At 40.7% G+C, this 14,665-nt stretch overlaps 2 protein-coding genes across 4 annotated transcripts in view; one reads left to right on the forward strand and one right to left on the reverse strand.

The window, feature by feature from the left end:
• Positions 1-14,665, reverse strand: part of LOC149545943 (magnesium/proton exchanger-like) — a 145,015-nt gene that overhangs the window by 111,754 nt on the left and 18,596 nt on the right. The window lies entirely within an intron of this gene.
• Positions 8,468-10,710, forward strand: LOC149545944 (uncharacterized). Its single transcript, XM_089793866.1, has 6 exons — positions 8,468-8,965; positions 9,248-9,330; positions 9,479-9,589; positions 9,731-9,911; positions 10,020-10,401; positions 10,550-10,710. The coding sequence occupies exons 1-6, from the start codon at positions 8,468-8,470 to the stop codon at positions 10,708-10,710; spliced, it is 1,416 nt and encodes a 471-aa protein (XP_089649992.1).

Genomic DNA, 14,665 nt, shown 5'->3' on the forward strand with positions numbered 1-14,665 from the left:
TATTATAAAGTGACTTTATGACTTAAGTTGATATTGTTAATGTCACTTTATTATCTATGTGCACTTTATTTCCTTAAGTGGAGGAAAAGTTTTAAATTTAAAAAGGAAATAAAGAAATAGAAATGGGAATGCAAAGAGTCACCTATTTGTTCTTCAAAGAGAAGATGGAGCTCATTTCCAGCATATTAGATTTTGTGGTTTGGATTTCACTATTCTCTCTCAGAGAGTTATTCTAAAAGCTTCAGCTTTCAACAAGTGAGAGGATGGAAACCCTGAAGCTTAGGTAGTGGAAGAAAACCCATTGTCGGTTGGAGACATCGCATAGGTGTTTCACATTGCATTCCAAGTTATCTTTCTATAATTTTGTATCTACGATTGGATTTCTGACTTATTTTACCTAAAGAGCTTCAATGAAATATTATTTCTGAATTGTATTTATGTTGCGGATTTAATGCAATAAAATTTTGGGGCTTCTTTCATTTAGTTGTTTATTGGGATTTTTATTGATGACACATGAAATGCATGGTATGAAATTATTTGTTCAAGGTTTTTAGAAAATATCTAGTTAGGTATACTACACATCAACTCTTCAATGTTGAGCTACAAAATTCTAAAATCCCCTTTTTTAAGAAATTGGCAGGTAGCCAGTGTTGCCAGTCCATCATAGTGATTCTCAAGGTCTGGCAGGATGTTTAGAGAGTCCATGGTGATCAATTTACTATTTTTAGTAAGTTAGTGATCGCGGATTCCGGTTTTGGCAAGTACCTAGGTGCTATATTCAATCACTGATGATAATGGCACTTTCAGTGGTATATATTGAGTTTAAGTTTTATAAATCGCTTTTGGGTATCTATTGGGGATATTAATCATGTAATAACCCCTACAAGTTATAGCTCAAACAAACTCCAATTCAAAACTAAACTAGGTTTGACATTTTGTCAAATAGTTGGCAAACAATCTCTAATTATAAGTCTTCCTTGTAATTGAATTTATTGCTTTGCATTTTAAGCTCATACACTACATTTCAGAATATTGGAATTAATTTAGAAGTGTTAACTTTTGTAAAATAACACAACTCTTAGAATTTCCAGAATTTTATTTGCCAATAGAAAATAACAGAGTATGATAATGTTTGCACAAAACTAAATTCAATTCCCAATAACAAAGGAACCTGATTTTTATTTGTCACACACAATGTTGCTATTCCAGCTGATCCTCCCATATGTCGGCCCTAAGAATAATCAAATCAACACAAATGCCAACTGCAAGTCACCACAATTACAACTTCTGCCCCTGTTTGATTGAAAGTCGACCCCAAACAATGAATATGTAGCCTCTAATATGGCAATCGCAGGATATATAGACCAACCACAGGCCAAGAAAGAAAAATGCAGGAGCAGCAAATGATATCACAGGCCACCAAAATGATGGCAATTTCAATCTGCAAATCTCCAGCCACAAATATATTGGCATCTAGACTTTTCACTAAAACTCACAGCCTCTAGACTCCATGTGGCTTCCAATGTGATCATTAAATTCTTAATTTGCCCAAATCGAACCTCAGCATAATTTGCATACACCAAACTCAGAATTCTTAAAATTGTAACTCCAATCTCCCAATCATAGATAATCACAAGGAGATTTAACCAATGAAACCACTATACCTCAGCAATGACTTCAAACAATCTTCAGAAACTCAAAAACCCTTATACTTCAGCAAGGACACACAATTCAGAATTATCACACAGACAAAAATCAAAGAGATAAACAAATAATCGGATGCCTTTCCCATCAAATGGCCTCATAGTTATAATCTCCAAATGGCACAAGTTTCCCAAATGAACTTCACTTAAGAAGCATCCTCCAAACAACATTAATGTATAATAGTCATTATAATATAATTTATTAATTGCTTTTGGATCCAAAAATGACCTTTTCCACCATAACATAATATTCTAACAATTTAAAACTTTTCATCCTAGTTCCAACAAGCTATGATACTAAGGTGACCAACATACAACACCAACAAAAATAGCAACCTTAGCATATTTAGATAAATAATAATAATTCACCCATTTTGCAAAAACAACTGAAGAAGCATCAGAATCAAAATCTGACAACACCAGAGTGATCCTAATGAAGAAAGAGGATGAATGAACCTGATAAGGTGACTTAAATAGACGCTCCCTCCAAGATTCTTGGAGCCCAAAGCAGAAGCCCAAAATAAAATCTGAGAGCATCACTCTGTTGGACTAACCGCCACCATTCCCCTTTGGGATCCGTGACATGTTTTAACCGCCTCCTATGTTCTATAAGTCTAATGGTTGTATCGGGCATTAACAGGTTGATCTTTTGGTGCAATGGCAACCTTAGTTGCCGATTCATAACACGAATCCGATTTGGGCATGTGAATCAAATCCGTGGATTCGAGATTTTTTTCCCAATTATGATTCATGGAGGATTCATATATATATATATATATATACACACTAAAAAATAAGAGAAATATACATAATTCTAAAACTAAATCATATATATATATATATATATATATATATGCATTATATATACTAAAAAATAAGTGAAACATACATAATTCTAAAACTAAATCATTTCAAAAAATGAATCTATGATTTCTACTATGCACCTATGAATCTAGTATACTTGATAATTAATCTATTTTCACAATTATAAAGAAAATCAACACATTCACATTGAATTACTAAAAGTGAAAGTTTGTAACATTCAAAATATAGATCACTAAACTTAAAGTTTGTAACATGATTTACTTATAAAAGAGTCAAGAGTCAAGACTAAAGTTTTTTATTTAATCATAGTTTGAAAACTCGCCGAATACTAGTTTTTTTAGGAAAAACTTGCGGTTTGCAAATACTACGCTGGGCCAAAAAAGTCAGCGAGTTTTAATTAAAAACTCGTGGTGACAGTAACCCATGCGATATAGGGCAAAAAGTCTTTTTTTTTGCAACAACAATTGCATTTGTGCATACTAGAGGCTTGAGGTGTGGAGAGAAGAAGGCTTGGAGGCATTCTTAGGCGATTGCAAGTGATTCAAGGCGGATTTGAGTGGATTTGTAGAGGATTCTAACTGGTTTTAAAAGACAAATCTCTTGGTATGTTCTTTTTATCATAGTTGGAAAACTTTTTATAGTTTTAAAAAATAATCTATTGTTTTTGTTGTTGCTTGTAAATGAATTCAAATCATTTAAAAGCATTTTAACTCTACGTTTGAATCATTTGAAAGCCATTCATCTCTATGCTCAACAAATTTTTTTGAAGACTATGTAAGATTTTCTAAAATCAAACCCTAGTTGTTCGTTTACTTTGTTTAGTAATTAGTTCATACTCATAGATCTAAGTTTCTAATTTCTAAGTTCTAAGTTCTAACTCTGTTTATTCATTTTTCTATAGATTTATATGTAGGGCAGCGGTTAAGCATTAAAAAAATGACAAATTTGCAAGAAGAGATCTGGATATATAGGCACTCGGCCTAGAAATGCAAGAGATAAGGCATGGCAGTATGCCTATGAAGCTCCAATTGATGTTGGGAAGGTTATATGCATTCTATATGAAAAAACTTATTTCTAGAGGCATAAACCACTTCAAATACCACCTTGCAAGCATAAAGAAATATGATTCAAATCCTTGTCTTAAGGTAACTGAAGAAGAAAAAAATTCATCAATGCTCGACTTACAATTGCTGAAGAGAAAAAATTAAATAAGGAGAGGGCGAAATTAGCTATGAGGGCAGCCATTGCTGAATTCAAGGAGCTCCTTTTGATATGCAAGAAGAAGAAGCACATGAGAACACACTGGGATCTCTTCATGGCCCACAAATCCGCAAACAAAAGGCCTCTTTTGCCGGTTCCACTTCTTCTACATTTGCTAGTTCTTCATCACCATCCACACTAGGGATGGGGAGTTATTTAGTGTCCAGAAACACAGTTGGATCACAACCATCATTAGAGGGCACTGGACGGAACAAGGAGATGCATGAGCAAACTAATATTGCAGCTGCTGATTTTTGCTTTTTCAACAATATCTCAATGTATGTGGGTGATAGTATTACAATAATAGATAAGTCTATCTATTATTAGTTAATGGTTATCTATTGTAAATATCTTAAACTTTAGTTTGCTTTCATTTTTTTGCTTTCTCTAGAATAGAATGTTTCTATCCTTTATGATCGTTTCCTAAGGAAACATCATCTCATTCTTTTGTATATATTGACCCTTCGATCTCTATTAATATCAAGCAAGTATTTACCAATTACTTCGTAATATGTTATCAGAGCCAATACTTGAATTTTTTTGAAAATTTTATAATTTCATTTGAAATTATTTGCTCAAATTTTTCGAAATCCGACAAGGTTTCTTATTTGTAAACCGAGGGAAATCGTGAACAATTTCATCTGCAACTCACATTTTTTTTGTGTTGGAAAATCACGGGTTTATTTGGTGCCAGATTCGTCTACAAATCATGATTTTACTGGGAATCTCCTGCGATTTTCTCTGCTGCTTCAAGGCGTCATCCACATCTTGAAAATCCGTAGCAAAAACCTTGCATTTTTAGACTGCATCTTCGTGTTTTTGAAGGGTTGACGTCCGCTGATTTTTGGTCATTTCTTTTGCCCATTCGTGTGCAATCTAGGCGTCGGTGTTCAGTATTTCTCTATGTTTTTCCCTCCATCCTGCCATGACCTCCTTCTAGCAGTGGTCGATTGTAAAACCTCAATTTTTTTGCAAAATCGACCTTCAAAGCCAATGGCTAGGGTTTTGCCTGAAACCCTAATTTTTTGGGTCCGAAATTTTTTTTGTTTGTAGATTCTTGGTGGGTTTTTCGAGAGCCCAACCAGGTTGTCGTCCATTTTTTCTAGGTGCCTAAATTTTCATGCCAGCAGATCCAGAAAACGACAGCATTTTCCTTCTGGGTTTTTCGAGCTCTCTTCTGGGTCACTCTCTAATTCTTCTAGGTCTTCCAGATTTTTGTCTTAAAGAACATACCTTTACAGAATTTCACAGTTTTTCATTGAAAAACATGCCATAGCCTCTCTGACAAATATTCTACTCGAGCATAACTTCAAATTCAATGGTCGCAATTATGGAACCTGGAAGCAGCGCATCATCGCAATTTTTGAATATCAAAACACTGATCAACTTGTTCTGGGTGTTATGAAGCATCTGACTTCTCCAGGTCCTGATCAAGATAGATGGGATCTAAATAATCGAGAGGCAGTTATGCTTCTCAAATTATCTGTGGCTGATGATCAACTTTCTCAAATTCCATCCAACAAGACAGCTGCTGAAATCTGGACACATCTCAAAGGTCTTCATGAGACTTCTGACAAGAGCAGAGCCTTCTTCTGAAAAATACTCTGTTTTCTATTGTCATGGATGAGCGCACCTCACTCCAAGCACACCCAAATCGGATTCAAGAAATTTGTAATTAGTTACTTGCCATCGGTTGCAAGATGGAGGAAGAGGATATTGTGGCTATCACTCTTCGAAGTTTACCAAAATCCTATAAGCATTTTATCGAGACTCTCAACATCGCATCTTCTAGTGTTGATTTGAAGTTCACTAATCTCTGCACCCTGCTGCTTCAGCAAGATTAGTGGAAACAACAGTTTGGTAGTAGCTCCAGTTCCACCTCTACAGAGCAAGTCTTTGCTGCAAAATCCTTTCAGAAGGATAAGGGCAAGTTTCAGCAACCATCTTAGCAGAAGTCTTCTGCTCCATTCCAAGATGGTTCCAGAAAGAAGAACATTCAATGCAACTACTGCCACAAGTTTGGTTACATGAAGGTTGATTGTCAGAGACACTTAGCTGTAATGTTCCTGAACAGAAATAAATGTATTTAATTATTTTTGTGTAACGGGCCAATTGTTTAATTTAACTCGGACCCAAATTTAATTTTTGTCATTGTAGAGTGTGTCGCCGTCGGCTAATTTTGTACACCCTCGGAAAGCTTTTTCCGATGGGTATTTAAGCACGGCTCGTAGTAGTTGATAGGTATGCTTTTGGAATTATATTTTCTATATTGCATATTCCTGTTGGAGTTCGGCCTTGCTCGCCATTTCTGAAGTGAGAGACCTTCCCTATTTGGCTCGTTTGGTTTCGGTGGGAATAAACCCTCATTTTTTCCAGTCGCTGTTTATCTGTTTTGTATCCGGCAATTTGGAGTGCTCTCATTATTTGCAAATTCTCAATTGGTGAATATCTCTACATGCTTGTACGGGTATTATTTGGTGTTCCTATGTTTACCATTGAATTAATAATATTTAGTATTTGTGTGTTCATGCACATGGTGATCAACCTCTGCAATCTTTATTGACTTCCATCCATCCCTCTCTGTACGACTCTGATTTACCATCTGTACGGCTTCTTTGTAGCACCCAAAATCTCCATACAGACCCTTCCACTACAACCCTCATACACCTCCTCTTCCACCCTTCCCATACGGCAAGTCCATTCATCGTACGACGGTCATATCTGCCTGTATGGCATCTTTATCCTACCGTACGGCCAGCTAGTTTGCATCGAACGGCCTTCCAAGGTGATCACCGTACGGATCCCCAATTTGCCTTCCGTTGTACATCAAATCTCACAAGAACTCCGTACTCCATTCTTGTAACCGTACGGCAACTCCAGCCCTACTACTGTACGAACTAAACAATCTCCAGAATAGGGTCAAAATTCCCACAATTTTTCAAAAGAAAGCACATTCGCATTCCATTACACTGTTCGAATTGTTCCTAATGCCACACTAGGAGGTTGGGGCTATTACAGTGGTATCAGAGCAATTGATCCTGCCTGCCTGTGATCGGCGAATGCGAGTTTATAGCCGAAAGAGGACACATTTCGTTGATCGAATGGCTGAAGAACAAGAACAAGAATGGGAACCGACAGGTGCCGAACTCATTGCACTTCTGAGGGATCTTGCGCGGAACCAGGCACAGATCACTGATACTCAGCAGCTTATGGAAGAAACTCTCAAAAAGTTGGCGGAAAACAAAATTTCTGGAGAACCGAGTGGACATAGCGCAGATTCGATGGCAGGCAGATCACACCCTCACACTGCACACTCTCGACCATCCATGTCGACTTTCCCACCACAGATTGAGACACATCACGGAGAGAGACTTCCAACCTTCAAGGAAATACGGGAGGATTGGTGGAATGCAAATCTTGAAGAAGACATCTCCTACAAGGATTACACAGATCTAAGAATGAGATACGCAGGAAGTGGAAACAGAGGAGGATATTTTAACGATGACCTAAGGAGAAAATTGAGTAAGGTGAACCTGTCTCCATTTGACAGTTCAGGCTCCATTTCAGCCTAGGCATGGGTAATGAAAGCCGACACCTACTTCCAGCTAAATCCTATGCCCGAAGAAGAAGCGATTAAATTTGCCGCATTACACTTGGAGGGCGTTGCGCATGAATGGTGGCACCACGGCACTATCACTCTTGGGCAAGATCAAATAAAGACTTATGCTGAGTTCACGGAGAGACTAATTGAACGATTTGATGGAAAAGACCCCGAGCTCAATTTCAAAGATCTAGCACAGCTGAGGCAAACGAGATCAGTAGATCAGTTCATCGCAGAGTTCCAGAGACTTTCTGTGTTGGTGACAGACATTTCTGAACGAAGGCGGGTCGTTATCTTTATGGATGGACTAGCAGAACCACTGAAAGGTTGGGTAAAAGGATTCAACCCGTCAACCTTGACGAAAGCAATCAGTAAGGCACGAAGCATGGCGTCGTCGTCAGCATCATCCTCATCCTCTCGAATTCATTCACATCTGAAACTGCCAACATTCTCGAGAGACAAACCTCTGCCCAAGAAGCCATCACTGGATGAAGCATCCCAAATAGAACTCTGAAGAAAGAAGTTATGTTGTAATTGCAAGGGGCCTTGGGAACCTAGCCACCGATGTCTCGGGAAAGGAAAAATCCATTACATCGAAGTGATGTCCGATGAAGAAGATGAGCAGGATCGAGAGGGAACGCCAATGGAAGACATCCAACCTAGCAGTGACATTGACATGGCCAACTTCAACCATACGGAGAGGATTGCCGCTTTAATAAAATGTAGAGGATCCATTGCCTTGGCTAGCAGTCCGAGGTGCACAGTTTTCCGTGTGCAAGGTACCCTTCAGGGACAAAGGATCACAGTGATGCTAGATAGCGGACCTACATTGAATTTCATAAATTCATCTTTAGTACAGCAAAGAAATCTTCTAATGGAAGCACACGTGGGCTTTCAGGGCAAAGTTGCCAAAGGGACTTTCCTGCCCTGCACGCACCTAGTTCCTCAGCTGAGTATCATGATGGCAAATCACACAGTGACAGAGGACTTTTTTATAGTGGATCTAGCCGACATGGAGGTCATCCTCGGCATACAGTGGATGGAGACGCTTGATGAATACACTCAGAGTTTCAAGCGAATGGACTTCACTTTCGTGGCTGATGGGAAGAAGGTGGTCCTCCGAGGGATGGCAAATGAAGGACCGAAGGAAGTGTCTACGCATCGGATAGAGGCAATCCTACGGCATGATGATGTTGCGTGGGTTGCACAATGTTTCATCTCGGCGAAACCTATTAAGGAGCACCAAACACCTCCACAGGATAAAGAGCTTCGGGATGTTTTAAGTAAGCAAGAAAGGGTTTTCATAGATATTCCTCCAAGCATACCGCCGCATCAAGGATTTGAACATACAATAGAGTTGGAACCAAGAGCGAAACCTGTTATAACCACACCGTACCGCCACCCGAGGAAGTTCAAAGATGAAATCGAACGAACGATCCAGGAGTTACTTGATAAGGGATGGATCTGTCCCAGTTCTAGCCCATTCGCATCATCAGTAGTTGGTCAAGAAGAAGGACGAAACATTGCGTATGTGTGTGGACTATCACGCACTAAACAAGAGGACAATAAAGAACAGGTACCCCATTCCGAGGATAGATGAGCTGCTGGATGAACTATATGGTGCGGTCTATTTCTCAAAAATAGATCTTTGTTCTGGATACCATCAGATCCGAATGAGGGAAGAGGATGTGGAGAAAACGGCCTTCCGTTGCCATTACGGACACTATGAGTTCCTGGTCATGCCGTTCGGGCTGACCAATGCACCTGCTACATTCCAGTCATGCATGAACCGCATCTTTAACAAGCAGGTGCGTAAGTATTTGTTGGTGTTCTTTGATGATCTTCTCGTTTATAGCAGGACGTGGAAGGAGCACCTGAAACATTTGAACAAGGTTCTAAGTATCATGGAAGAACAGTCCTTGTTCGCCAAACAATCCAAATGTGAGTTTGGAATGACGGAGATATTGTACTAGGGGCATGTTGTCAATCAATATGGGGTTCAAGTGCATCAGGAGAAGATCCAGGCCATCATCGATTGGCCTCCCCTGAAATCACTCACAGATCTACGAGGGTTCTTCGGATTGTGCAGCTACTACAAGAGATTTGTCAAGGATTTTTCTCAGCACAGTGCACCTTTAACAGATCTGACGAAGAAAGGGGCTTTCCAGTGGAATGAAGAACCGCAACTCACATTTGATAGGTTAAAAGAGGCCATGAGCACTTGTCCGGTGTTGGCATTGCCCGACTTCACCCAACCATTCATTTTGGAATGTGACGCGTCAGGGGAAGGCATTGGAGCAGTTTTGATGCAGGACAGACACCCCATCGCCTATGAGAGCAGGAAGCTTACACCAGCCGAGCGCCTGTATTCCATCTATGATAAGGAAATGTTGGCCATTGTTCACGCACTGACCAAGTTTCGACAGTACCTGGTTGGTGCCAAGTTTGTTGTCCGTACGGATCACAACAGTCTAAAATATTTCTTGGAGCAGCGGTATCTGAACGAACGACAACAAAAATGGGTAAGCAAGATTCAATCTTTTGATTTTGATATTGAATATGTAAATGGGAAAAATAATGTTGTTGCAGATGCCTTGTCCCGAAGACCCACCATCTGCTCACTAGAGCAGATCTCAGTCGACTGGAAGGCACAATTGCTGGTGGAATATTCCAAGAATACTTTTGCTTGTGAGATAATGGATGGTCACATCCACGATGATCGTTATAAGGTGGTGAATGATATCATTTATTATAAGGATCGGATCTACCTAGTGCCTGAATCAAAGTTGAAGAAAAAGATCCTGAAGCACATGCACGACTCCCCTCTGGGTGGTCATCCCAGCTTCCTAAAAACTTACAGAAGTATGAGGGAGAGGTTCTCATGGAAGGGATTGAAAGGGGATGTATTGCAGCATGTCAGAGCATGTACTGTTTGCCAACAGAACAAATCCGAACACACTCTTCCTGCTGGACTGCTACAGCCTTCGCCGATTCCCGAACATAAGTGGGAAAGTATATCCATGAATTTCATAACAGGTCTTCCCAAGGTGAACAGAAGGGATTGCATCTTCGTGGTAGTTGACCGATTGACAAAGTACGCTCACTTCTTCGCCATCCCTTCGGACCTTCAAGCTGCACAAATCGTCGATCTGTTTTTCAGATAAGTCTTCCGCCTACACGGGTTACCCCGAAACATCGTCAACGACCAGGATAGACGCTTCATCAGTATCTTCTGGACAGAACTGTTTCGGATGTCAGGAACTGAACTATCACCGAGCACAAGTTACCACCCACAGACAGATGGCCAAACTGAAATTGTGAACAAATGGCTCGAAGGTTATCTACAGAACTACGTCTCGGCACAATAACGCGCGTGGGTGAAATGGATCCACCTCGGAGAATACTGCTACAATACCACTTATCACATGTCGATCGGAATGACGTCGTTCAAGGCTCTATACGGGCATGAACCACTCTCCTTCCTTGATACAGTGTTGAGCAACAGTCGCGGTCCAAAGGTGAAGGATTGGCTTCAGGAACGACAGGACATTCTAAAGAGTTTGAAAGAAAACCTGCAGCAAGCACAAAACCGACAAAAGATATATGCCGACAAACATCGATTAGAGAGGAGTTTTGAAGTGGGGGATTTGGTCTATCTCCGACTACAGCCTTATCGACAGTCCTCACTGAAGGGAACAGGGAAGCAGAAACTAAAGCCTCAGTTTTATGGTCCCTACCACGTGATTCGTCGGATTGGTGAGGTAGCATACGAACTGGAGCTTCCCGAAGGTAGTCGCATTCATAATGTCTTCCACGTTTCTTGTCTGACTAAGGCTATCGGGCAAAACATCTCCGTCACTATAGATCTTCCACCACTCAATGAGGGAAACTCATCTTGGAACCTTCTAAGATTCTCGAAGTACGCGAAAAAGTCTTGCGTAACCTAACGGTGAGAGAATACCTGGTACGTTGGTGACATCTATCGCTGGACGATGCAACGTGGGAAGGCGAACACATCCTTCAGCATCCGGCACTGCGTTTGCTTGAGGACAAGCAAATTTCAAGACGGGAGGACTGTAATGTTCCTGAACAAAAATAAATGTATTTAATTATTTTTGTGTAACGGGCCGATTGTTTAATTTAACTCGGACCCAAATTTAATTTTTGTCATAGTAGAGTGTGTCGCCGTCGACTAATTTTGTACACCCTCGGAAAGCTTTTTCCGATGGGTATTTAAGCACGGCTCGTAGTAGTTGATAGGTATGCTTTTGGAATTATATTTTTTGTATTGCGGATTCTTGCTGGAGTTCGGCCTTGCTCGGAAGTGAGAGACCTTCCCTATTTGGCTCGTTCGGTTTCGGTGGGAATAAACCCTCACCTTATTCCATCATTGCTCATCTGTTTTGTATCCGGCAATTTGGAATGCTCTCATTATTTGCAAATTCTCAATTGGTGAATATCTCTACATGCTTGTACGGGTATTATTTGGTGCTCCTATGTTTACCATTGAATTAATAATATTTAGTATTTGTGTGTTCATGCACATGGTGATCAACCTCTGCAATCTTTATTGACTTCCATCCATCCCTCTCTGTACAACTCTGATTTCCCATCTGTACGGCTTCTCTGTGGCACCCAAAATCTCCATACAAACCCTTCCACTACAACCCCGTACGCCTCCTCTTCCACCCTCCCCATACGGCAAGTCCATTCACCGTACGGGTAGAAATTTTCACCATACGGCAGTCATATTTGCCTGTATGGCATCTTTATCCTATCGTACGGCCAGCTAGTGTGCATCGTACGGCCTTCCGAGGTGATCACCGTATGGATCCCCAATTTGCCTTCCGTCGTACATCAAATCTCACAAGAACTCCGTACTCCATTCTTGTAGCCGTACGGCAACTCCAGCCCTACCACTGTATGGACTGAACAATCTCCAGAATAGGGTCAAAATTCCCACAGTTTTTCAAAGGCAAGCTAGTTTGCATCGTACGGCCTTCCGAGGTGATCACCGTACGAATCCCCAATTTGCCTTCCGTCGTACATCAAATCTCACAAGAACTCCGTACTCCATTCTTGTAGCCGTACGGCAACTCTAGCCCTACCACTGTACGGACTGAACAATCTCCAGAATAGGGTCAAAATTCCCACAGTTTTTCAAAGGCAAGCACATTTGCATTCCATTACACTGTTTGAATTGTTCCTAACGCCACACTAGGAGGTTGGGGCTATTACAGCTGCATAGTCTAAGCAGTCAGGTTCGCAGCCCAAAGTGAACAATGCAAAGCACACTGAGCAAGCAGAATCTGCCTTTTACGCCTTTATAGCTAAAACACCTACATATCATGTGAAGTCATCTGCCTGGTACATTGATTCAGGTGCCTCTCATCATTTCACTCACTATCGAGACTGGTTTACTGACTACCAGCCTTATTCAGACTGTCATTTTTGGTGACGGAGAAGAGTACACGGTTATCGGTAAAGGCAACACTCAGATTCAGTTTGTTGGGAGGAATCTCATATTCTTTGATGTGTACTACGTTCCAGGGATAGAACTAAATCTACTCTCAGTCAATCGGTTGCTGCGACATTCTCCACACTCGGCAGTCACCTTCAGTACACATCAGTGCACCATCACTGATCAATCAAATAAGTCTACTGGTGCAGTGGGTCTTGAGGATCATGGTCTCTTCAGACTTACTAATTCTAGTGATTCTTAGGACTTAGCTATGGTTGCTCGGCGATCTTCTGTCAACACACTTTGGCATCAGCGATATGGGCACTTAAATGTACATTATCTCTCACAGCTTGCTCAAAAAGAGCTTGTTCTTGGATTGCCAGAGATTCAGACTCAATAGCTTGGAGTTTGTGATGCATGCCAAGCTAGGAAGCAACATCGCACACCTTTCACTAGTGTCGATTCTTGGTGAGCTTCTCAGGCATTTCAGCTTGTTCATGCCAATATCTGCAGCCCTATGGCCACTCCTCCTATTCTTGGGTCCAAGTATTTTCTGTTGTTTGTTGATAATTTTAGTAGAAAAATGTGGGTGTATTTCTTTCAAAAGAAATCAGATGCATTTACTGTATTTCAGAAGTTTAGACCCTTAGTTGAAAAAGAGTCTGAGAAATCTATTATTACTCTTAGATCAGACAATCGAGGGGAATTTTGTTCTAAAGCTTTCTCCAGCTTCTTGGATACACACGGCATCAAATGCCAGTTAACCACACCCCACACGCCACAACAAACCAGTGTAATTGAACATCGAAACAGGACAATCACCGAGATGGCTCATTCCATGCTTGAACAAAAATATGTTTCGAAGCAGTTTTGGGCAGAAGTAGTTAACACTACAATTTATCTATTGAACTGGTCACCCATAGTGGTGGTCAAAAGTAAAACTCCGGAAGAGGCCTGGTCAAGTCGCAAGCCTAGAATCAGTCACCTGAAGGTTTTTGGCTTCGTTGCTTTTGTTTGGATCCCTAATGCATCACGCACCAAGTTTGATGCCAAGAGTCAGAAACTGATGCTTGCTGGATATAACAATCTTCACAAAGCCTATCGCCTGATCAATATTGAAACATCTTGTCTCATCTACAGTCGTGATGTAGTCTTTGATGAGCAGTGAGGACCATTCATATCTATTTCTCCTGTTCCTAATCTAGCAGACCAGCCTATGATGGCTAATGATTTGGGAGTTCGGCTTCCATTAGGTCCACCTGATGAGAGGGCTCCAGTAGCTCCTGTAGCTCCAGTTATTACAGTGATACCTGTACAGACACCTTCATCTTCTCCTGTAGAATCACCTCGCTTTGTACATACTTCACCTGAGTTTGATCTAGCTTCTTTTGATGAGGATCCTACTGATCAAGCATCTCCTAGTACTACTATTGGTCATTCTGCTATCCGGCCCAAGTGGTGGGCTAAGACACCTGTTGATCTTCGTGATGATGAGCTCATTGATGGGAGAACTACTCGAAAAAAGAGCAAAACTACAGATTCTGTTAACTTTTCTCTTATGGCCAACATTCATAGTGTGTTTGAACCATAGTTCTGAAAATTGCCATAAAATCGCCAAAATTGCGTGAATCGCGATAAGATTCATCAATGCCAAGTTTTTTGGAATCTTTTTTGTCATGAATCGCCCGAATCATCGATTCAGACAGATTCAGGCGATTCATGCCAAAAATCGCATGAATCACTGTCGTGCATCGACTGCGACAGCCAAAAGGTTGCATGAAAAAAAAATTTTAAACATATTTTATTTCATTTCTT

Source organism: Cupressus sempervirens, chromosome 7 (genome assembly GCF_028749045.1).
Source record: "Cupressus sempervirens isolate cs-2001-9-10 chromosome 7, ASM2874904v1, whole genome shotgun sequence".
NCBI classification, from domain to species: domain Eukaryota; kingdom Viridiplantae; phylum Streptophyta; class Pinopsida; order Cupressales; family Cupressaceae; genus Cupressus; species Cupressus sempervirens.